We start from the raw sequence: 25,380 nt of genomic DNA, 5'->3' as shown, positions 1-25,380 counted from the left end.
AAAAGTATTGAAAATATAAAAATATTAAAATATTAAAATATTAAAATATTAAAATATTAAAATATCAAAATATTAAAATATTAAATTATTTAATTATTCATGTAATAAAAGTATTGAAAATATTAAAATATTAAAATATTAAAATATTAAAATATTAAAATATTAAAATATTAAAATATTAAAATATTAAAATATTAAAATATTAAAATATTAAAATATTAAAATATTAAAATATTAAAATATTAAAATATTAAAATATTAAAATATTAAAATATTAAAATATAAAAATATTAAAATATTAAAATATTAAAATATTAAAATATTAAAATATTAAAATATTAAAATATTAAAATATTAAAATATTAAAATATCAAAATATTAAAATATTAAATTATTAAATTATTCATGTAATAAAAGTATTGAAAATATTAAAATATTAAAATATTAAAATATTAAAATAATTAAGAAATTTAAACATTTAAACATTTAAACTTTTAAACATTTAAACATTTAAACATTTAAACATTTAAACATTTAAACATTTAAACATTTAAACATTTAAACATTTAAACATTTAAACATTTAAACATTTAAACATTTAAACATTTAAACATTTAAACATTTAAACATTTAAACATTTAAACATTTAAAAGTATTGAAAATATAAAAATATTAAAATATTAAAATATTAAAATATTAAAATTTCAAAATATTAAAATATTAAATTATTAAATTATTCATGTAATAAAAGTATTGAAAATATTAAAATATTAAAATATTAAAATATTAAAATATTAAAATATTAAAATATTAAAATATTAAAATATTAAAATATTAAAATATTAAAATATTAAAATATTAAAATATTAAAATATTAAAATATTAAAATATTAAAATATTAAAATATTAAAATATTAAAATATTAAAATATTAAAATATTAAAATATTGAAATATTAAAATATTAAAATATTAAAATATTAAAATATTAAAATATTAAAATATTAAAATATTAAAATATTAAAATATTAAAATATTAAAATATTAAAATATTAAAATATTAAAATATTAAAATATTAAAATATTAAAATATTAAAATATTAAAATATTAAAATATTAAAATATTAAAATATTAAAATATTAAAATATTAAAATATTAAAATATTAAAATATTAAAATATTAAAATATTAAAATATTAAAATATTAAAATATTAAAATATTAAAATAATTAAAAAATTTAAACTTTTAAACATTTAAACATTTAAACTTTTAAACATTTAAACATTTAAACATTTAAACATTTAAACATTTAAACATTTAAACATTTAAACATTTAAACATTTAAACATTTAAACATTTAAACATTTAAACATTTAAACATTTAAACATTTAAACATTTAAACATTTAAACATTTAAACATTAATAGAAACGGCAAAAAATATTAAAGATCACAAAACGAACACACCATGACACCTAAACTGGGCGACGCTCCCCTAACGAACGCACCATGACACCTAAACTGGGCGACACTCCCCTAACGAACGCACCATGGTTGATCAAGCTGTCTTTTGTTTTCAACCGCACGCGTGTTCGATCCTGTTTGTGTGGCGCAGTTGAAATCGATAATTCTCGAGTCGAATCGCGTGTGCTCGTGAAGGAACAACATCCGGCGTTCGTTTAACATGGTCCTGATGGACATGTCACCCGGTGGACCAAACCGGAACGGCGGGATGGCGGAATTTCCGCATATTTGGGTGAGTATTTAGAGTTTTGTTGAACTTGCCTAGGGCGGAATCCCACCCGCAACAGCAGCATTTTCAGGCAAGTAGTAGGTCATGTTCTAAACAAAAAAATTGTGTTCCTCTCTTTTACATGGACTTCTTCCACCGGGTTCGGTTACGGGACAAAACCCACCAGAAGCGCTTGACTGTGAGAGGAGGTCCGGCGCCTGCTGCGGACACTTTCGGCCGGGTTTGTTCCGGATGGTGAGCTCGTCTCGTCTGGAGGCGAACATTGTTAGGTGAGTTGTGAGTTGAGGCTAGTAAGTAGTTCAGAAAAAGTTTCAAAATTAGGGCCACGAAATGATTTTTCTTAAACGGTACGCAGCTGAAAAGTTACTGAAAATGACAGTAACTTTGGACGTTTTTTCGCGTGGTGCTAGTTTACATCCAGAGTTTTTTTTGAAAAGGTCCTATAACCTATTGTCTTTCATATGTTTATAGGACCTAATCAAAAAAAAGTCGAGACATTTTGTTTTGTTGAATAAATCAAACAATTTGGATATACAAATTTGAATGCAATTTAAAATCACAAACGTTTGAGAAATGCTGTAATAATTAATGTTGCATTTCATTTGTTTTAAGTTTTTGCAAAAAAATTTATTGAATTTTAGAAATTTAGAAATTAGGAAATCAAGAAATTAAGAAATTATGAAATTAAGAAATTAAAAAATTAAGAAATTATAAAATTAAGATATTAAGAAATTAACAAATTAACAAATTAACAAATTAACAAATTGAGAAATTAAGAAATTAAGAAATTAAGAAATTAGGAAATTACCAAATTAACAAATTAAGAAATTAAGAAATTAAGCAATTAAGAAATTATGAAATTAAGAAATTGAGAAATTAAGAAATTAAGAAATTAAGAAATTAAGAAATTAAGAAATTAAGAAATTAAGAAATTAAGAAATTAAGAAATTAAGAAATTAAGAAATTAAGAAATTAAGAAATTAAGAAATTAAGAAATTAAGAAATTAAGAAATTAAGAAATTAAGAAATTAAGAAATTAAGAAATTAAGAAATTAAGAAATTAAGAAATTAAGAAATTAAGAAATTAAGAAATTAAGCAATTAAGAAATTAAGAAAATTTGAAAATTAGGAAATTAAGAAATTAGGAAATTCGGAAATTCGGAAATTCGGACATTAGGAAATTCGGAAATTACGAAATTAGGAAATTAGGAAATTTAAAAATTTAACAATTAAGAAGTTACAAAATTAGAAAATTAGGAAATTAGGAAATAAGGAAATTAGGAAATCAGGAAATTAGGAAATTTAAAAATTTAACAATTAAGCAATTACAAAATTAGAAAATTAATAAATTAGGAAATTCGGAAATTCGAAAATTAGGGAAATAGGAAATTAGGAAATTAAGCAATTACAAAATTAGAAAATTAGGAAATTCTGAAATTCGGAAATTAGGAAATTAGGGAATTAGGAAATAAGGAAATTAGGAAATTAGGAAATTCGAAAATTCGGAAATTCGGAAATTCGGAAATTAGGAAATTAGGGCATTAGGCAATTAGGAAATTAGGAAGTTAGGAAATTAGGAAATTAGGAAATTCGGAAATTAGGAAAATAGGAAATCAGGAAATTCGGAAATTACGAAATTACGAAATAAGGAAATTAGGAAATTCGGAAATTCGGAAATTAGGAAATTAGGGAATTAGGCAATTAGGAAATTAGGAAATTAGGAAGTTAGGAAATTAGGAAATTAGGAAATTAGGAAAATAGGAAATCAGGAAATTCGGAAATTCGGAAATTACGAAATAAGGAAATTAGGAAATTAGGAAATTAGGAAATTAGGAAATTAGGAAATTAGGAAATTAGGAAATTAGGAAATTAGGAAATTAGGAAATTAGGAAATTAGGAAATTAGGAAATTAGGAAATTCGGAAATTCGGAAATGACGAAATTAGGGAATTAGGAAATTAGGGAATTAGGAAATTAGGAAATTAGGAAATTAGGAAATTAGGAAATTAGGAAATTAGGAATTTAGGAAATTAGGGAATTAGGCAATTAGGAAATTAGGAAATTAGGAAGTTAGGAAAAAAGGAAATTAGGAAATTCGGAAATTAGGAAAATAGGAAATCAGGAAATTCGGAAATTACGAAATAACGAAATAAGGAAATTAGGAAATTCGGAAATTCGGAAATTCGGAAATTAGGAAATTAGGGAATTAGGCAATTAGGAAATTAGGAAATTAGGAAATTAGGAAGTTAGGAAATTAGGAAATTAGGAAATTAGGAAATCAGGAAAAAAGGAAATCAGGAAATTCGGAAATGACGAAATTACGAAATAAGGAAATTAGGAAATTAGGAAATTAGGAAATTAGGAAATTAGGAAATTAGGATATTAGGAAATTAGAAAATTCGGAAATTCGGAAATTAGGGAATTAGGAAATTAGGAAATTAGGAAATTCGGAAGTTAGGAAATTAGGAAATTAGGATATTAGGGTATAAGGAAATTAGGAAATTAGGGAATTAGGAAATTAGGAAATTCGGAAATTCGGAAATTCGGAAATTAGGAAATTAGGAAATTAGGAAATTTGGAAATTAGGACATTAGGAAATTAGAAAATTAGGGCATTAGGAAATTTGGAAATTAAGAAATCAATAAATTAAAAAATTTTACAATAAAGAAATTTAAAATTAAGAAATTACAAAATTTGAAAATTAGGAAATTAATAAATTCGGATATTCGGAAATTCGGAAATTAGGAAATTAAGAAATTTAAAAATTTAACAATTAAGAAATTACAAAATTAGAAAAGTAGGAAATTAGGAAATAAGGAAATTAGGAAATCAGGAAATTAGGAAATTAGGAAATTAGGGAATTAGGAAATTAGGAAATTAGGAAATTTAAAAATTTAACAATTAAGCAATTACAAAATTAGAAAATTAGGAAATTCGGAAATTCGGAAATTAGGGAAATAGAAAATTAGGGAAATAGGAAATTAGGAAATTAAGCAATTACAAAATTAGAAAATCAGGAAATTCTGAAATTCGGAAATTAGGAAATTAGGGAATTAGGAAATAAGGAAATTAGGAAATTAGGAAACTAAGAAAATTAGGAAATTCGGAAATTCGGAAATTAGGACATTAGAAAATTAGAAAACAGGAAATTAGAAAATTAGAGAATAATGAAATTTGGAAATTTGGAAATTAAGAAATTAAGAAATTAAGAAATTAAAAAATTTAACAATTAAGAAATTTAAAATTAAGAAATTACAAAATTTGAAAATTAGGAAATTAAGAAATTCGGATATTCGGATATTCGGAAATTAGGAAATTAGGAAATTAGGAAATTAAGAAATTTAAAAATTTAACAATTTCAGAAATTACAAAATAAGAAAATTAGGAAATAAGGAAATTAAGAAATTTAGAAATTAAGAAATAACAAAATTTGAAAATTAGGAAATAAGGAAATCAGGAAATTAGTAAACTAGGAAATCAGGAAATTAGGAATTCAGGAAATTCAGGAAATTAGGAATTCAGGAATTCAGGAAATTAGGAATTAGAAAATATGGAAATTAGGAAATTTGAAAATCAGGAAATTAGAAAATTAGAAGAATTTTGGAATTTTAGAATTTTAGAATTTTAGAATTTTAGAATTTTAGAATTTTAGATTTTTAGAATTTTAGAATTTTAGAATTTTAGAATTTTGAATTTTAGAATTTTAGAATTTTAGAATTTTAGAATTTTAGAATTTTAGAATTTTAAAATGTTAGAATTTTAGAATTTTAGAATTTTAGAATTTTAGAATTTTAGAATTTTAGAATTTTAGAATTTTAGAATTTTAGAATTTTAGAATTTTAGAATTTTAGAATTTTAGTAACAGCTAATTTTATAGCATTTGTACCGAAACAAACATATGAAAATATTCTCTATGTCTAATTAAGTGTGTTTCTCTTTTACAGGGGCCTGTTCCACTGAGGATTGTTCTTCATAAATACGCGAGAGTTCATCCCAAGTACGAAGCAGTAGTTCCGGCACCGGCTACACACATTTCGAACAACGTCAGAAAGTTCGGATTGAAGCAGAATATTAAAAGAAAACGACGCGGAAAAAAAGTACTATTTATTTTAAATCAACGAAAAAAACTATAAAAATACAATAAAACTTACCGTATTGACCATTAATTTCAATGTATAAATATATGTTTTACAGTACAATTTAGTGGAGAGAAAAAAATAAATACAATGAAAATACAATGAATCATACTGTAGTTATTATTTATTTCAATGTACGAATATAGTTTAAACCGTACTATTTAGTATGGAAAAATCCATGAAGAACTGTGAATTTACTGTGCAAACCATTGTATTGATTACTGTTTTTATTATAAAGGTATGATATTTTCTATGGTCAGGGTAATTTTTTGGACGGAAAAGGCATCAATGAAAATACGGTAGAATGTATAGTATTTGGTTTTTTTTTGTATGGGGAAAAGTCGAAATTTTTATGGTGACTGTGCCTAACAATACCCCTTTTTTATAGTAAATTTCCAAAATAAGATATATTCTATGGTGAAAAAACATAAAGGCTACTGTAGAATCATGGTAAAAATAACCATAGAATTTATCGTGTGATAACCATAAAATCTACTGTAGGTTTATAGTAAATCTTTATGCGGGATATTACTAACCACATCCCATCTTACAAAATTGTTACATGATGCGGAGTCAATTATAAATTTGTGAAATTTTGTTGGTCTTGCCAAGGTAGCAATATTTGCATAAAATATTGAATCATTATTGAAATTGATTTTTAATGTTTCATGTGGTGGAATGTATTCGTTAAATTGCATTTTAAAATTATTTGGAATTTGATTTTTATTGCGTCGACTATTTGTATAAGTTCGTTTTAAAGTGCTCTTTGCAGTATTCGTTTTATAACATTCATAAAATTTGTTAGCTTGATAATTATTTCGTTGATAAAAATTTGTATTTTTATTGTACCTGAAATTTCTGAATTTTCTGTCAAAATTAAGGTTTGAATTTTCAGTACTAGCAAGTAACCTTTGTTCGAGAGTTCCTCAAGACTCTCTGTCAATTCGTTCATTTTCTAAAAAATCTAGCAAATTTTCCAACTTCATATGACGGTTATTCGTGGCAATTTCTTTGATTTCATTATTTATAATTCCAACTATAAAGTGGCTTTTTAAGCTATAAGCTGTAAATGAATTTTCGTTGTAACTTTGATCAATTTTTATGATTTCGTAATTTATGTCAAGAACTCTACTTGCATATGATTTAAATGTTTCATCCCGTCCTTGTTTCAGAGTTTCAATTTGTTCAATTATACTACCAAAAGTAGTTTTGATACCAAACTCTCTAATTAAATTTGCCTTGGTTTCTTCCCAAGTGTTGGCATAAATTCGTTTAATACGTGCTGCTGCTTTAAATTTTAGTTTCATAAAAACAATATTTAAAAATTTACTCTGATCTTCGCCTTCAGGAATTTGATCAGCATAATAATCTATTAACATCAAAAATTGCTCCAGTGAGTCTAATGACTCATCAAATTCTGGAATAAGCTGGATTAAATCCTTCATCTCCAAATTCGCCATCTTTAACGGTGCACATCAACAAGAGCTTTTGCACCAAGATTTTTGTTACAGATATTTTAGTATTTTCGAAACTACGGGAATTATCGATATTATGTTTTATTCATCCCCTAAAGTACTGTCTACTAAGTGATTTACAACAAAATTTGCATGTTTTTACAATCAGATTTGTGCAGGATTGGGTCCGTAAGTTTGTCAATTTTGGCATAAGAAGACAACAACTTCCTTGGTTGCTGTACACCCTTTTAAGCGTGTTTTTAACTATTTACATCAAATTTCGGTATAACTTTTGTTTACTCACCCTAAACTGCCAGATTTCCATCCCGAGCATGGGTAAATAACAAGGGAAATGCGTAATAATACCTTTCTCTGGTATCAATACCAAATTTTGGTATTCCTGGACCCTTTAAAATTTGTCTTAAGGATTATGCAAGAGCAAAATGTGGTATCATACCAATTTAAGGTATTGTTTTGATATTGCAAAATTGCAGAATTTGTCAATGATCGAACACCAGATTTTGGTATTCTTTTTGTAATACCGTATTGCATCAAATTCCTCTGCAACTATGGGAAAATTTTGACCAATTTTGACAAAATAATTAATTTTGCGCTAAAATGATGTCTCAAAGCGAATGCTTTCATTCAAAACCGGAAATTTCAAACTTGATTTTAAACATTTTTGATATACCCCCTATAGAAATGACTTGAAATTGTGGAAAATTTTCTAAGTCAGGATGGCACATTTTGGTATTATTTTGGTATTTAAGTGTTTTATCAAATTCCTCTGAAACTATGGGAAAATTTAGACCAATTTTGACAAAATAATTAATTTTGCGCTAAAATGATGTCTCAAAGCGAGTGCTTTCATTCAAAACCGGAAATTTCAAACTTTATTTTAAACATTTTTGATATACCCCCTACAGAAATGACTTGAAATTGTGGAAAATTTTCTAAGTCAGGATGGCACATTTTGGTATTATTTGAATATTGATAGGTTTCATCAATTTTCTCTGAAACTGAAATTTGTTAAAAAAAATTTACGAGTTAATTAATTTTGCGCTAAAATGACTTGAAACCCAAAAATGTTAAAGATGATTTTAAAAATTAGTGTGATATACCCACCAATATTTTTTTCAAAAACGTTGAAATATCTCTAAGTTGGGATAACCAAATACTTTGAAAAACGAGTCAATCGACAGATTAATGAATTTTGGTGAATTTCAATTCAGTTTCATTTTAATAATACTTATTTTTCAATGTTTTTTTTTTCAGAAGCTTCAAGAACTTCAAGCACAGGCCGTTCATCAATGACAAACGCATTCGGTGTGGTGAAGAATATCACTAATAACAACATGGAATCATCTGGTGAGTAGATTTGGCTGTTGCATATGAATAATTTCCGTTTTTTTCACTAACTGCAACTGCTGCACTAAAAATGGTATGAAAATACCAAATTTTGGTATTACTTGTTCAAATACCAGCGACCATAATGTGCTCTTGGTTGCCCAGTAATAGATGGTAAAATACCATGAAATCATACCAAAATCATGTATGTGAAAGACCACAGAAAAACCAAAATATGATTTTCCAAGTGCGCGGGAATACCTAAAAATAAAACCATGGTAATACCAAGTTTTTGTATTCAAGCAATGTTCAAAAATCCAGAAGACCTCAACTTAGTATTGAAATGGTTCTATTTTGAGGTATTATTTTACCCTTGGAATAACATGGTTTGGTATTGTTGTGCCCTTACACATACAAGATTTTGGTATGATTTCATGGTATTTTACCATCTATTACTGGGCAACCAAGGGCACATTTTGGTCGCTGTTATTTGCCCAAGTAATACCAAAATTTGGTATTCCCGTGTTATTTACCCCTGCTCGGGATGGTCGTCTTCTTGTGTGTCCGATGCGGCCGAATTTCGTCTCCAGTTGATCCAGATGATCTCGTCATTGTTGAATCCCTAGTGTTGTCCATCGTTGGCCGGTTTTGAAATTTTCGATGCTTCTGCCATTGGTTGATCTCGTTTTGGTTCCATCTCGTACTGCTGCACATTTGCTTCCATCTTAGAGCTCCTCACATAACATTTTCTTCAATTTAACGTTTTTTTTTACACTATTTTAACTGTTTGTTACTTCGCGAAATCATTTTGTTCATTAACTTTCACACATAGTCACATTTTCAACTCTCGGTTCTGTCCAATCATAATGGCGTGTCCAAACACACACAGCGTTGCTTTCCGCTAGTCACCACGTGAACGGCCCGAGCGGTTTAGGCTTTCAGGATTTTTGTGATATTTACTTGTAGAGTCAAAACAGATCAGTAAACTTCACTTATTTGTATATTACACTTTTTAAAGATTACATTTTTGCGGTAACACTCTCAACTTTTACGCGCACGATCACATCACTCAACTTTTTGTTGCTAATTTCATTAAGACCTTCGTCGAGCCAATTCTCTACGTTGAAGCCAGACTTGTCCTCCAGACCTCTGCGCCGAGCCATGCCAGACCCCGAACTCCTAAGTCCCGGGTGGACTCTTCACGGCGGCTAAGTCCCGGGTGGACTCTTCACGGTGGCTAAGTCCCGACGGAATCTTCACAGCGGCTAAGTCCCGGCGGACTGCGGCCTCCACCGCTAAGTCCGGCTGGACTGGGGCCTCTGCTACCGGTGGCTGCTGGCGGGTCCGGCTGGTCTGGGGCTTCTTCAGGATCTGGAACTGGACTGGGCTTGAACTGGCTGGAACTGACTGGAACTAACTGGAACTAACTGGAACTAACTGCCCTCCTCAAGAATTTTGGGGTTTTTATAGTCAGTCCCCGAAAACTCTACTAAATTTTGTTCTACTAAAAGTGGTCCGTTTCGATGAGAAGCATCGATGAACCTCATGTCGTGCGAGCTGTCAGTTATGGTCAAGGTACATACAAAATTATGGTATGCCAGATATTGAAGTGATATCATGTAAATTTTATCATACTTTTTTATGTTTTTTTAAAAAGTTGTTGTTTTTCTCCACCATTTCCAACTGATTGAATTTCGCAAAATTGAAACCACATTTAACGCAGATCACGGCCATCAATAATCTGAAACGAATCCAGATTTGATTCACAAATTACAAAAGACTAAACAAAATTGAAATAACTCACAAAACAACGATTATTTAAACCATCTCTTTGGTCGGTTTAGAATTGTCAAACTGAATAGCTCAAAGCTAACTCGAACCCGGTACACACACGAAGCTTGACATAAACCAATTTATAAGTATACAAATTTATTAAAAGTCTAATAAAATTTAAAAAAAACTTTGAAAAAATATATTTTGATTTGAAAATCTGCCATACCATGAGCGTTGAAAGCCTTGAAACGCTGGTGCAATTTTGACAGTTTGATCTGGTGTGAAAACGGCGACAGAGCTCGCACCACACAGCGTACGACTAATATTTCTGGAATGTTGTTGCGGTTTCACAACAAGATTAACGTTGATAAGATTTGATCATGTATAATTCAAATTGCTTTATGTTGTGCTATTGCTTAACGTTTAGACTGCTTCTGTGGCCCATATTGGTTCGGTTAGTTTGCGGTTAAAATTGTTTAATAATTAGGAGGCTGTATAAAAGTTATCAACGATTTCGTATGCGATTTTAAGGTTTTCTTGTTATATTGATCAGTAGAAAATTGTGAACGATCTGTATGCTGATCTTTGAGTCCAACAGACTCGTTAGCTTGAGACCCCTGTGTGGGTAGAGCGTGAATGATAAATATTGAGCTTGAGTTCTCTGCGAGGGTAGAGCATGGAAGATGATTGTGATTGTTGGAGTTTTTGAGCTTGAGTCCTCTGTGAGGGTAGAGCGTGATATTTTGAGTTTTGAGCTTGAGTCCCCTGAGAGGGTAGAGCGTGGATGATAAATATTTGAGCTTGAGCCCCCTGCGAGGGTAGAGCGTGATTGTTGGAGTTTTTAAGCTTAAGTCCCCTGTGAGGGTAGAGCGTGATTTTTGATGTGTTGAGCTTGAGTCCCCTGAGAGGGTAGAGCGTGATTGTTGGAGTTTTGAGCTTGAGTCCCCTGAGAGGGTAGAGCGTGATTGTTGGCCTTTTTGGGCTTGAATCCCCTGTGAGGGTAGAGCGTGGTCGTTGGAGTTTTTGAGCTTAAGTCCCCTGAGAGGGTAGAGCGTGATTTTTGATGTTTTGAGCTCGAGTCCCCTGTGAGGGTAGAGCGTGATTGTTGGCCTTTTGAGCTTGAATCCCCTGTGAGGGTAGAATGTGATTTTTGGAATTTTTGAGCTTGAGCCCCCTGAGAGGGTAGAGCGTGGAAAATGATTTTTCTTTAGCTTGAATCCCCTGTGAACGGCCCGAGCGGTTTAGGCTTTCAGGATTTTTGTGATATTTACTTGTAGAGTCAAAACAGATCAGTAAACTTCACTTATTTGTATATTACACTTTTTGAAGATTACATTTTTGCGGTAACACTCTCAACTTTTACGCGCACGATCACATCACTCAACTTTTTGTTGCTAATTTCATTAAGACCTTCGTCGAGCCAATTCTCTACGTTGAAGCCAGACTTGGCCTCCAGACCTCTTCGCCGAGCCATGCCAGACCCCGAACTCCTAAGTCCCGGGTGGACTCTTCACTGCGGCTAAGTCCCGGCGGACTCTTCACGGCGGCTAAGTCCCGGCGGACTCTTCACGGCGGCTAAGTCCCGGCGGACTGCGGCCTCCACCGCTAAGTCCGGCTGGACTGGGGCCTCTGCTACTGGTGGCTGCTGGCGGGTCCGGCTGGTCTGGGGCTTCTTCAGGATCTGGAACTGGACTGGGCTTGAACTGGCTGGAACTGACTGGAACTAACTGGAACTAACTGCCCTCCTCAAGAATTTTGGGGTTTTTATAGTCAGTCCCCGAAAACTCTACTAAATTATGTTCTACCGTTTCGATGCGAAGCATCGATGAACCTCATGAATTAAATTATGCAGACCTCTGCAATTCTTCATGACTTTCCGTATGGTGTAGTGAGTACACCTCAAAATCGGAAGTCATGGGTTCGAACCATTGTCGTGAAACTTTAAATTATGTTATTGGAATATCAAAATTATGTTCCTAAAACATTCTCAAAAATGTTGGTCAATAATGAGAAGGTCGAATTCTCCATTGAACAAACATGCCAATGAATTTGGTTAAGCCACACCCTCAATTTCCCCTGTGAAATAACATCGCACATTCATAATTGAAAGCTTAACCATTTTTTTTTGATTGCCTAACAGTTGGCGAAATTTAATAAAGGGCTTTTCGGGTGAGGATGACTCATGATCCACACCTGTACATAAGCTTAATTATTTGTCGCGCAACGCGAGTCGACTGGTAAAATTATTTATGCTTGCGTAAGCGCGCATGGTCAGAACTGTGGTGAGGATCGAAAAATGGACAAATTTAATGATTTAAATTTGAGGTCGCTGCATTCCCCCACACTTACCAGCTAGATGTTTGTATTCTTGAAAAGCATTAAGAACATCTATCGAAAGTTATTTGTAGGTTGGAATATGATACCCAAAGTTAATAATTCAAATTGTGAAAAAAAAATACTTTGCAAAAAATCATAAAAAAAAATATAAATGGCTGGCTATAAAAAATGATTCAAAAAAATTGTTTCGGTTAATCTCCCCCACACTTATCAGCTAGATGATCGTCTGAAAGAAATGATCATCTATGGAAAGAATATTGTCGGGTGTAGTGATCGTGCGGTTTACAATTTGTTCTTCTTGTGCTTTTTTTGTAAATTACTTTATAATTATAATTGCTCTTTTGATTTTTCTACTGTAAAATTATTTTCATTACTCTTTTGATCTTCTGTCCTGTTAAATTACTTGAATTACTGTTTTGAACTTCTCTTGTAAAAATATTTTCGTTGAAACTGATTTAAATAAACTTGCATTTGAAATTAATTTTCATTATCTCTCCTAAAAAAATAATTGAATTTTTTTTCACTGTAAGCAAAATTTGTTGTTGTTGTAGAACTGTGTTGATCGGCTGGTTGTTATCGTCGTCGTCTTTCATCAAAAATCGTCTATATCGTGAGGCTATTCATTACACAGTGACTTGGTCAATTGGTCAGTTTTCGAGGCTAAGGTGTTAAATTTCGTCGATTAGTGCAATTGTTGTTTCCATCATGAATTATGCTTCATAACTCAACTGTGAGTTGACTGTGGTCAATTTTGAGAGTGCATTGACTTCTCACTTGCTGAGTATTGTGAATTTTTCGTAAATCCAGTATTTTTGTCCAAAATTGACTTTTCCAGTTGCTTTGCATCTTTGACAATCTCAAATTATTGACATCGGTTGATGTAATTCTTTTTTTCAAATGTTTAAGACGTGTTGTTGGTCCAAAATTGTCTTTTCGTGTAATTTGCAACTTTGGCTTTTGTAAATTAATGACATCGGATGATGTTATCTTTTGCTTATCTCCTTTTCAATAGTTTCAGACTTGCTGTATGGTCTCAACTTTGCATTTTGTTCCATTATCGATGTTTCACATTTCCATCGTCTGTACTTCGTTTAATTCCACATTTCGATTGGTAATTTGTTTTACGTGAATGTCTCGTTACTAGAATTGTGTCTTAATCCGACTTGATCCTCATTGATATGACCTTTTGCAACAACATCAACACCGTTACCTGTCCAACATCTCGCTTGACTTTGCCACTCACCATCTTGCCATCACAAACTTCTGCATACGAGCGCGTAGAACTTCTCAGCATACGAACGCGTTGATCATCCTTGTGTTTCGTCTCCCGTCTCTGCCATATATTACTTCAGTTTTTAGTTTTGCATCTCCCACAAAAATTTCTTACTTGTTTTCTTCGCATGAATAATATTTTATAATTTTCAGGAATCTATCATTTAATTTCTGTGCAAAATTGAAATTCAAATTTACTTACAATCTTATAAATCTTGTTGATATTTTTGTATGAAATCAGTTTTATTATTTTTAATACTAAAAAAAAATCATTTCTAATTGACTATTATTTTTATACTTGAATAAAAAAAATTACTCTATAAAGTTTTTCATTGATCTATACATCCTATCATCTTGTCATTGCAATACTGCGCATGTTAGAATATCCTTTCTGTTAACTTTTTATGAAACTTGCCTGTCACTTTGTGTTTTCAAATTTGTCAAACCCATTCAATAAATTTGTTTATTTGAGCAATTCGCAATAAAATGCTGAATTTGCAAGATAATTAGTTGGTTCAATTATCATTCTAATGATATCGTTCTGATTTTTTTTTTCTCCGAATTTAATCAGTTTAAAGGTGTCTTTCCCATGAAGCATTATTTTATCCCTTGATTTTCCCTTGAAGCGTTATTTATCCATTCCCTTTAATTTTCATTTGACTATCCCCGTAAAGTGCAAATGTTTTGAAATGTTTTTAACATATTGAATCCCCCCATGGATTACAACTGTTTTGAAGCTATATTCGACATAAAACTCTCCCCATAGAGTACAATTGTCTACTTTTTAATCCTTTTGGCGTTGCTTTATCAGTTTATGTATCCCTAGATCGGAACTTTTACCGTCCTTTTCGATCTTTTTAAATTCCCCACGATATACTCACAAGTTTTACCCTTCCTTGAGCTGAATTCCATATTCGTCCTTGTTGAAATTGTCTTCTTGATCGTCTTCCAATGGTTTCCTGTAAATCCTTCGTATAAGCATATAACATTCTGAAAATAAATTCTTAATGCTTTGTTAAGTAAATTATAAAACACATGTTTACATTCAACATTCATTCTGGGGCGCGCCTCCCTTGTCCAATTATTCTCACACACATCCTTACTTGCATACATGTTGTTTTGAAACATTTAATAATCACACCATCTTCATTTGCTTGTCGTTGAAATTTCATTATTGTTCAATCCGTTTGATTTGTTTTTATTTGTAGTTAAAAATTGCGTCATTGTTTTTTCTAATACCCTATTAACCCATTTTAGCTCAATTAAGTATATTCCCAAAATTGCAACCCAACAGCTTCTTAATTGTTTTAACGTGTTTCATCACTGCTTCATTATTATGTTTATATTTGATCATAATCGCTTCACGTGTTTTTCAAAAAAAATATATATAAACTCAGTACTAGTATTTTTCTTAATCTGTTTCTTGTTTAAACCCCATCAATTCAATCATTTATAAAAATTATCTTTCATCCCCAATTCATAACATTCTTGTTTGCGCATTTTTTTTTTTGATAATAATCATTCATATTTTGTTCAACTCAACATTAATTCATTTATCATATCAAATCAATCATATAGAGCAATTCCAGCCCAAAACAGGAATTTTTCAGGTACTTTTTTCTCGACCCTCTCCGATTTCAATGAAACTTTGTAGACATGTTATCCTACGCTTATATAAGCCATTTTTGTGTATATGGAGCCGGTTCCACTCGATAATGGCATTTGAGAAGGGCGTAAGTGTTTTGAATATTTTTGTAATTCGGAATTTTAAAATTTCTGTATCTCGAAGCCGTTGCATCGTATCAAAAAGAGGTCAAAGACAAACTTGTAGGAAATTTGATGGGCTTTCCGAAAAAAATACACTGAAAGAAAAAAACACTCTACTTTTACGAGATTTTTCGATTTTTAAGTTTAAAAGTCAAATTTGAGGGGGAGCCCACGATTTTTTTTCGTTCAAAATTTTTGTGAAGATAGCCTAAGATGTTACAAAAAGACTCAAGAAAAATGCAGGATGGAGCAACTCACCTAAAATAATACAAAAATCATTTACTGAAACTGTTTTTTTGAAAAGTGCTCTAAACGTCAAAATTTTCACAAACCGATAGCGGAAATCGATTCCCCAGACAATTTTACATAAAAGTCTCCATATTGACTACTGTCCTAAGTCCAATCCTTGTGAAGTTACAGCGGCTTTAAAAATAAAAATGTTGAAAAAATAGATTTTTTGATGGTTTTTTGCAATTTCTATGTGACAGACTTGATTTTTCAGTCTCGTAAATATTTTTATCGAAAAGCTCGTCCAATTTCCCATAAGATTGTCTTTGACCACTTTTCAAAATAACTCATTTTTCTGATGATTTAAGCTAATTTACTATCCGGGTTACTATACTACACTGAAAAAATATTATGTTTTCAGTTATGAGCAATGTAATTAGCTTATACCTGTAAGCCCATACATCCAATTGAAATGTGGTCAAAGACAATCTTATGGGAAATTGGACGAGCTTTTCGATAAAAATATTTACGAGACTGAAAAATCAAGTCTGTCACATAGAAATTGCAAAAAACCATCAAAAAATCTATTTTTTCAACATTTTTATTTTTAAAGCCGCTGTAACTTCACAAGGATTGGACTTAGGACAGTAGTCAATATGGAGACTTTTATGTAAAATTGTCTGGGGAATCGATTTCCGCTATCGGTTTGTGAAAATTTTGACGTTTAGAGCACTTTTCAAAAAAACAGTTTCAGTAAATGATTTTTGTATTATTTTAGGTGAGTTGCTCCATCCTGCATTTTTCTTGAGTCTTTTTGTAACATCTTAGGCTATCTTCACAAAAATTTTGAACGAAAAAAAATCGTGGGCTCCCCCTCAAATTTGACTTTTAAACTTAAAAATCGAAAAATCTCGTAAAAGTAGAGTGTTTTTTTCTTTCAGTGTATTTTTTTCGGAAAGCCCGTCAAATTTCCTACAAGTTTGTCTTTGACCACTTTTTGATACGATGCAACGGCTTCGAGATACAGAAATTTTTAAATTCCGAATTACAAAAATATTTAAAACACTTACGCCCTTCTCAAATGTCATTATCGAGTGGAACTGGCTCCATATACACAAAAATGGCTTATATAAGCGTAGGATAACATGTCTACAAAGTTTCATTGAAATCGGAGAGGGTCGGGTACAACCGATTCCCTATTTGGCATGGAATTGCTCTATATTCTTTTTTCATGTTTATTTTTCTATATAAAAAAAATCGGTATTTGTAACACATTTGTTTGATTCATTTAGTTCTCATCAATCATATCAATTCAAAAAGTTTTTTATTATTATTATTTTTTTGTTCAATATGCATAAATAATCCCGTGTGTTAAAAATAAATATTTTCATACGAGTATATTCTGAACTATAATTTAGTGTTATGTTAATCATTATATTTTCTAAGTCTATTATTATGTACATCTTCAAATTTGTTTCCATTTTTGATAGTGGTCGTTTGATCGCTGTTAAATTTAACGATATCATAAGGGCCTCGCCACTTATTTTGTAACTTTTGACCAATTCCTGTCTGTACCATTTGTACCAAAACTCTATCTCCCCACATTGGTACCCAATCATTTGTCTTTTTGTCATAAATTTCCTTTCTCTTTTCTTTTGACAATATTAAGTTGTTTCTAGCAGTTTCATGAGCATCCTTGAATATATCTTTCATTGAACAAATATAGTCGTCATAATTTAAATCTGAATCATTGATTTTATAAATTGTGCTTGGTATTGTAGCTTTTCTTCCATACAAAAGTTCATAGGGAGAATATCCAGTTGATGAATTTTCTGTAGTATTGTATTCAAACATAAAATATGGTATCAATTCATCCCAACATTGTGGATCTTTGCCAATAAAATTTCGTAAATAAATTTTTAATTCTCTATTTGATCTCTCAACTAAATTAGCTTGAGGATGATATGCACTTGTAACAATCTTTTTAATGTGTAATATTTTGCATGTGTGTTGCAATAATTTGCTTACAAAGTTTGTACCTCGATCGGTTACAACTTCTTTAGGAGCTCCAAATTTACAAACAAAGTTTTCGACAAAATTTCTAGCAACAGTAGTACTTTCTTGGTTTTCCATGGGAGCTACAATCAAAAATCTTGTTAAATCATCTTGTATCACAAGTCCACAATTGTTTCCGTTATTAGAAATTGGTAACATAACCACATCCATATAAATTTTATCAAAGGGTTCATACGATGTTGTCGTAATTTTCATTGGCATTTTATTTGCTGGCCATATTTTATTCTTTTGACAAGAATCACATTGCTTTACATAATTCAAAACATCTCTTCGCATATTTTCCCATGTAAATAGAGGACTCATTCTTTTAATCATTCGTTTACCTCCGACATGACCACCCAACGGTGCGTCGTGAAAATCTTTAAGCACTTGATCTCTGTCTTCTGGCTTTACATAAATTCGTTCATTTTCTGTTGCATATAGTGTAAATGACTTTGAAAGTTTCATTGCAAAAAATCGTAATAAGTTTAGTTCCAACTCTGTTTTAAATATTCTATGAGAAATAATTTGTATAACTGATGCATCTTTAGCAAAATCAGGATAATCTTTAAAGCTTTTAAATAAACCATCGAAAAATTCTTCATTTTTAACTGCTGAACGATATGTTCCATTCAAAATTAAACCCCAAATCTTCTTTTGCGGGAATACAAATATATTTTCATTGGTGTAATCCTTAATACCATGTGGAAGGTCAATGTATTTACTCAATTCTTTGTGTGCCGTAACACTGTTTAATATCATAAAAGTAGCTTCGGCTTGTTCAAATGGTATAATCTCTTTAGAAAAATTTAAAACATTAAAATCGATATCTGTATCTTGGAAATCCTTGTAGGTAAATGTTTTATCGTTGCTATCATCGTCATAATCTAAATTTATGTCAATTTGTTGAAGTCCATTCATATTATTATTCCAATTAGTAATGATTCTAGATAAATTCTGTCTGTTTGGAGTATTTGTTGAGTTTTGATTATCTGCAATATTTTGTCTATTTTGTTTTGCTTGTTGACGAGTTGTAACTGCTACTAATTTTGATGCTTGTTTATCATCTGCATGATCTTCATCATTATTTAAACGTGAGAGAAAATCTGCAACCACATTTTCCTTTCCTTGCTTGTAACGAATTTCACATCCAATGCCTTGAATTTTCAAACGAAGCTTTGCCAACGTTGGTGAAGTTTCCTTCAAATGCCATAGAGCTACCAATGGTCTATGACCTGTGTAAACGATAAAATCTTGGTTATAAATAAAATGTTTGAAGTGATCTACTGCCCAAACAATAGCAAGTAGTTCCTTCTCAATAGTAAAATAGTTTCTTTCAGCCCCGATAAGCGCACGACTTGCGTAAGCGATGGGGTGATCATTTGACTTCTCATTAGTAAGAACTGCTCCGATAGCATAATCGCTAGCATCAGTTGTCAAAACAAATTTGTCATTATAGTTCGGTCTAACTAAAACTGGTTCTGAAATTAAATAGTTTTTTAATTCTTCAAAAGCATTTTCACATTCTTCTGTCCAAATAAATTTCACATTTTTCTTTAGTAATGCATTAAGTGGCTTACGTTTATCTGCAATGTTTGGAATAAATTTTCCATAAAAATTAACAGTTCCCAAAAATGATCTCACATTTTTAATCGTCTGCGGCCTTTTCATGTTTTTGATTGTATCAATATTTTCACTAGTTGGTCGAATACCTTCTTCATTAATAATATGACCCAAATATCTGACTTCTTTGTGTAAAATTTTACATTTTGATGGTTCAACTTTTAAATTATGTTCATGCAATGCATTCAAAACTTTATATAAATTTTCATTGTGTTCTTCGATAGTTTTACCAAACACAATTATGTCATCCAAATATACAAACGCATTAACTGGTTATATTTCATAAATAAGCGTGAATGTAATTTTTTTTTGAAATGTTGATGGACTATTTTTCAGTCCCATTGGCATTCTTATTATATATGAAATCATTCGCCATCTTTAAGCGTGTTTTTAACTATTTACATCAAATTTCGGTATAACTTTTGTTTACTCACCCTAAACTGCCAGATTTCCATGGTCGTCTTCTTGGGTGTTCGATGCGGCTGAATTTCGTCTCCAGTTGATCCAGATGATCTCGTCATTGTTGAATCCCTAGTGTTGTCCATCGTTGGCCGGTTTTGAAATTTTCGATGCTTCTGCCATTGGTCGATCTCGTTTTGGTTCCATCTCGTACTGCTGCACATTTGCTTCCATCTTAGAACTCCTCACATAACATTTTCTTCAATTTAACGTTTTTTTTTTTACACTATTTTAACTGTTTGTTACTTCGCGAAATCATTTTGTTCATTAACTTTCACACATAGTCACATTTCAACTCTCGGTTTTGTCCAATCATAATGGCGTGTCCAAACACACACAGCGTTGCTTTCCGCTAGTCACCACCTAAACGGCCCGAGCGGTTTAGGCTTTCAGGATTTTTGTGATATTTACTTGTAGAGTCAAAACAGATCAGTAAACTTCACTTATTTGTATATTACACTTTTTGAAGATTACATTTTTGCGGTAACACTCTCAACTTTTACGCGCACGATCACATCACTCAACTTTTTGTTGCTAATTTCATTAAGACCTTCGTCGAGCCAATTCTCTACGTTGAAGCCAGACTTGGCCTCCAGACCTCTTCGCCGAGCCATGCCAGACCCCGAACTCCTAAGTCCCGGGTGGACTCTTCACTGCGGCTAAGTCCCGGCGGACTCTTCACGGCGGCTAAGTCCCGGCGGACTCTTCACGGCGGCTAAGTCCCGGCGGACTGCGGCCTCCACCGCTAAGTCCGGCTGGACTGGGGCCTCTGCTACTGGTGGCTGCTGGCGGGTCCGGCTGGTCTGGGGCTTCTTCAGGATCTGGAACTGGACTGGGCTTGAACTGGCTGGAACTGACTGGAACTAACTGGAACTAACTGCCCTCCTCAAGAATTTTGGGGTTTTTATAGTCAGTCCCCGAAAACTCTACTAAATTTTGTTCTACTAAAAGTGGTCCGTTTCGATGCGAAGCATCGATGAACCTCATGAATTAAATTATGCAGACCTCTGCAATTCTTCATGACTTTCCGTATGGTGTAGTGAGTACACCTCAAAATCGGAAGTCATGGGTTCGAACCATTGTCGTGAAACTTTAAATTATGTTATTGGAATATCAAAATTATGTTCCTAAAACATTCTCAAAAATGTTGGTCAATAATGAGAAGGTCGAATTCTCCATTGAACAAACATGCCAATGAATTTGGTTAAGCCACACCCTCAATTTCCCCTGTGAAATAACATCGCACATTCATAATTGAAAGCTTAACCATTTTTTTGATTGCCTAACAGTTGGCGAAATTTAATAAAGGGCTTTTCGGGTGAGGATGACTCATGATCCACACCTGTACATAAGCTTAATTATTTGTCGCGCAACGCGAGTCGACTGGTAAAATTATTTATGCTTGCGTAAGCGCGCATGGTCAGAACTGTGGTGAGGATCGAAAAATGGACAAATTTAATGATTTAAATTTGAGGTCGCTGCACCTGTGAGGGTAGAGCGTGATTATAGAAACTTTGAGCTTGAGTCCCCTGTGAGGGTAGACTGTGATTGTTGGAGTTTTGAGCTTGAGTCCCCTGAGAGGGTAGAGCGTGATTGTTGGAGTTTTGAGCTTGAGTCCCCTGAGAGGGTAGAGCGTGATTGTTGGCCTTTTTGGGCTTGAATCCCCTGTGAGGGTAGAGCGTGGTCGTTGGAGTTTTTGAGCTTAAGTCCCCTGTGAGGGTAGAGCGTGATTTTTGATGATTTGAGCTTGAGTCCCTTGAGAGGGTAGAGTGTGATTGCTGGAGTTTTGTGCTCGAGTCCCCTGAAAGGATAAATAGTGATTGCTGGAGTTTTTGGGCTTGAGTCCCCTGAGAGGGTAGAGCGTGGTCGTTGGAGTTTTTGAGCTTAAGTCCCCTGTGAGGGTAGAGCGTGTTTTTTGATGTGTTGAGTTTGAGTCCCCTGAGAGGGTAGAGCGTGATTTTTGATGTTTTGAGCTTGAGTCCCCTGAGAGGGTAGAGCGTGATTTTTGATGTTTTGAGCTCGAGTCCCCTGTGAGGGTAGAGCGTGATTGTTGGCCTTTTGAGCTTGAATCCCCTGTGAGGGTAGAGTGTGATTTTTGGAATTTTTGAGCTTGAGCCCCCTGCGAGGGTAGAGCGTGTTTGTTGGCCTTTTGAGCTTGAATCCCCTGTGAGGGTAGAGCGTGATTATAGAAACTTTGAGCTTGAGTCCCCTGTGAGGGTAGACTGTGATTGTTGGAGTTTTGAGCTTGAGTCCCCTGAGAGGGTAGAGCGTGATTGTTGGAGTTTTGAGCTTAGGTCCCCTGAGAGGGTAGAGCGTGATTGTTGGCCTTTTTGGGCTTGAATCCCCTGTGAGGGTAGAGCGTGGTCGTTGGAGTTTTTGAGCTTAAGTCCCCTGAGAGGGTAGAGCGTGATTTTTGATGTTTTGAGCTCGAGTCCCCTGTGAGGGTAGAGCGTGATTGTTGGCCTTTTGAGCTTGAATCCCCTGTGAGGGTAGACTGTGATTGTTGGAGTTTTGAGCTTGAGTCCCCTGAGAGGGTAGAGCGTGATTGTTGGAGTTTTGAGCTTGAGTCCCCTGAGAGGGTAGACCGTGATTGTTGGCCTTTTTGGGCTTGAATCCCCTGTGAGGGTAGAGCGTGTTTGTTGGCCTTTTGAGCTTGAATCCCCTGTGAGGGTAGAGCGTGATTATAGAAACTTTGAGCTTGAGTCCCCTGTGAGGGTAGACTGTGATTGTTGGAGTTTTGAGCTTGAGTCCCCTGAGAGGGTAGAGCGTGATTGTTGGAGTTTTGAGCTTGAGTCCCCTGAGAGGGTAGAGCGTGATTGTTGGCCTTTTTGGGCTTGAATCCCCTGTGAGGGTAGAGCGTGGTCGTTGGAGTTTTTGAGCTTAAGTCCCCTGAGAGGGTAGAGCGTGATTTTTGATGTTTTGAGCTCGAGTCCCCTGTGAGGGTAGAGCGTGATTGTTGGCCTTTTGAGCTTGAATCCCCTGTGAGGGTAGACTGTGATTGTTGGAGTTTTGAGCTTGAGTCCCCTGAGAGGGTAGAGCGTGATTGTTGGAGTTTTGAGCTTGAGTCCCCTGAGAGGGTAGAGCGTGATTGTTGGCCTTTTTGGGCTTGAATCCCCTGTGAGGGGGGTAGAGCGTGGTTTTTGGAATTTTTGAGCTTGAGTTCCCTGTGAAGGTAGAGCGTGGATGATAAATATTTGAGCTTGAGCCCCTGCGAGGGTAGATCATGGAAAATGATTTTTTTTAGCTTGAGTCCCCTGTGAGGGTAGAGCGTGATTGCTGGAGTTTAGTGCTTTAGTCCCCTGAAAGGGTAAATAGTGATTGCTGGAGTTTTTGAGCTTGAGTCCCCTGAGAGGGTAGAGCGTGGAAAATGATTTTTCTTTAGCATGAGTTTCCTGCGAGGGTAGAGCGTGGATATTGAATATTTCAGCTTGAGACCCCTGCGAAGTCAGAGCCTGGTAGATGAATCTTTGAGCTTGAGTCCGCTGTGAGGGTAGAGCCTGGAAGATGATTTTTTTTAGCTTGAGTCCCCTGTGAGGGTAGAACGTAAATACTGGAGTTTTTAGCTTGAGTCCCCTGCGAGGGTAGAGCGTGATTATTGGAGTTTGTGAGCTTGAGTCCCCTGAGTGGGTAAAGCGTGATTGCTGGAGTTTTTTTTAGCTTGAGTCCCCTCTGAGGGTAGAGCGTAATTTTTTGAGTTTGTGGGCTTGAGTCCCCTGCGAGGGTAGAGCATGGAAGATGATATATTTTTTACTTCGAGTCCCATGTGAGGTTAGAGCGTGAAGGATAAATCTCTGAGCTTGAGTACCCTATAGGGTAGCGCGTGGATGTTTGAGTTTTTGTGAGTATAAAGCGTCGATGTGGGAGTTTTTTTAGCGTGAATTCCTTGAGAGGGTAGAATTTTAAATCACCTAGCATCTAATTCCAGCGTGCCTCTAATGTTGGCAGGTCAGAACTTTGACATTCAATTAAAGCTAATTAAAAGCGTTTTCAACTGAAATCGAGTGATAAACAGCTCAATAAGAAGTGAGCAAGCAAGTTTCTATAAAAAGTTTTGCAAAATTGGTTGTTTAAATAGTGAAAATCAGCAAATTGGATGGAGTTAGGAGCGAAAGCTTAACCTGCCAAACATACGAGAATTTCCCCTACATGACTTAAATTAGAGCTCATGATTGGATTTCCGGGAAGATTTAGTATAACATAAATGATATCGATTTATTAAAGTTGGTAAAAGAATTTTCACATTTTCAATCTTTTAACGTGATTGTTTTAGAAATGATAGGCTCATAACTTACATAACTTAAATTTGAGCTCATGATTGGATTCAAGGAAGGTATAGTAAAAATAAAAAAAATAGTTGGAAAAGTTTTTTTCTTTCAAATTTTCAATATTGTTGAAGTGATGGTTTAAGAATAGATAGGCTCATGACCTGCACGATTAAATTTGAGTTCATGATTGGATTTCAGAGAAGATTTAGTAAAATATAAAAGTTATAAAACGTCCATTATGAAAGGGTGGTTTCTTTTAATTAATTACTCCAAAGTGTTGAGTTTGACGGTCCAAAACGTTCTGATTTTATTGTGATCGAAAAGTCCCCCAGAGCCTCACACACGAGGTACTGAGGTTTTGCTTACTGATCATTAATCGAGCTACTTGCTTTAATCGCGGCGAGGTAAACGAAGTTTAGCTTTGTTCGCAGTTTGGGTTACTGTTGTCGGCTGTGCTGACGATGTTGGTGGCGTCGATCAATTATGCGGAAAGCAATTTCCGTAACTTAAATTTTATCGATTGTTGGAGAAGTCGGAAATAAAGAAAATCTGATTTTTAATATTGTTTGAGAAATAAATTAAAATCAATAGGCTCATTACCTTTACGACCTAAATTTGAGCTAATTTTTAGGCCAAAATATTCAAAATAAATAGAAAATCGGGCGAAAGTCACGACAATGATTGGAATTTGTGTATTGGTATATTATCGGTTGTTGAACAAGCTGGGTAAGAAATTTTTAAGATTTCCAATCTATTGAAGTGATGATTGCGATAGGCTAAAACTTAAACTTGAGTTAATGATTTGATTCGGGGAGATATATTAAAAGATAAATATAATCGATTGTTGGAAAAGTAGGTCATTTTTGACGAAGTTTCAATCTTTTGAAGTGATGATTTAAGAATCGATAGGCTTA

General features: G+C 33.1%; 1 protein-coding gene and 1 long non-coding RNA gene across 2 annotated transcripts; one reads left to right on the top strand and one right to left on the bottom strand.

The window, feature by feature from the left end:
- The first annotated feature begins 1,560 nt into the window (after positions 1-1,560).
- Positions 1,561-5,988, top strand: LOC120430345 (uncharacterized). The gene is made up of 3 exons (XR_005607600.2): positions 1,561-1,754; positions 1,918-2,020; positions 5,695-5,988. It is a non-coding gene; the product is annotated as an uncharacterized LOC120430345 (long non-coding RNA).
- A 3,681-nt stretch (positions 5,989-9,669) lies between these two features.
- On the bottom strand, positions 9,670-21,640 carry LOC128093728 (uncharacterized). The gene is made up of 2 exons (XM_052711438.1): positions 12,292-21,640; positions 9,670-10,229 (listed from the first exon to the last, which is right to left on the bottom strand). The coding sequence occupies exon 1, from the start codon at positions 19,788-19,790 to the stop codon at positions 17,490-17,492; it is 2,301 nt and encodes a 766-aa protein (XP_052567398.1). The 5' UTR covers positions 19,791-21,640; the 3' UTR covers positions 9,670-10,229; positions 12,292-17,489.
- Positions 21,641-25,380: the final 3,740 nt, after the last annotated feature.

Source organism: Culex pipiens, unplaced genomic scaffold (assembly GCF_016801865.2).
Source record: "Culex pipiens pallens isolate TS unplaced genomic scaffold, TS_CPP_V2 Cpp_Un0026, whole genome shotgun sequence".
Lineage (NCBI taxonomy): Eukaryota > Metazoa > Arthropoda > Insecta > Diptera > Culicidae > Culex > Culex pipiens.
The sequence above is the reverse complement of the archived record's forward strand: the minus strand, read 5'-3'. Positions and strand labels throughout refer to the sequence as shown.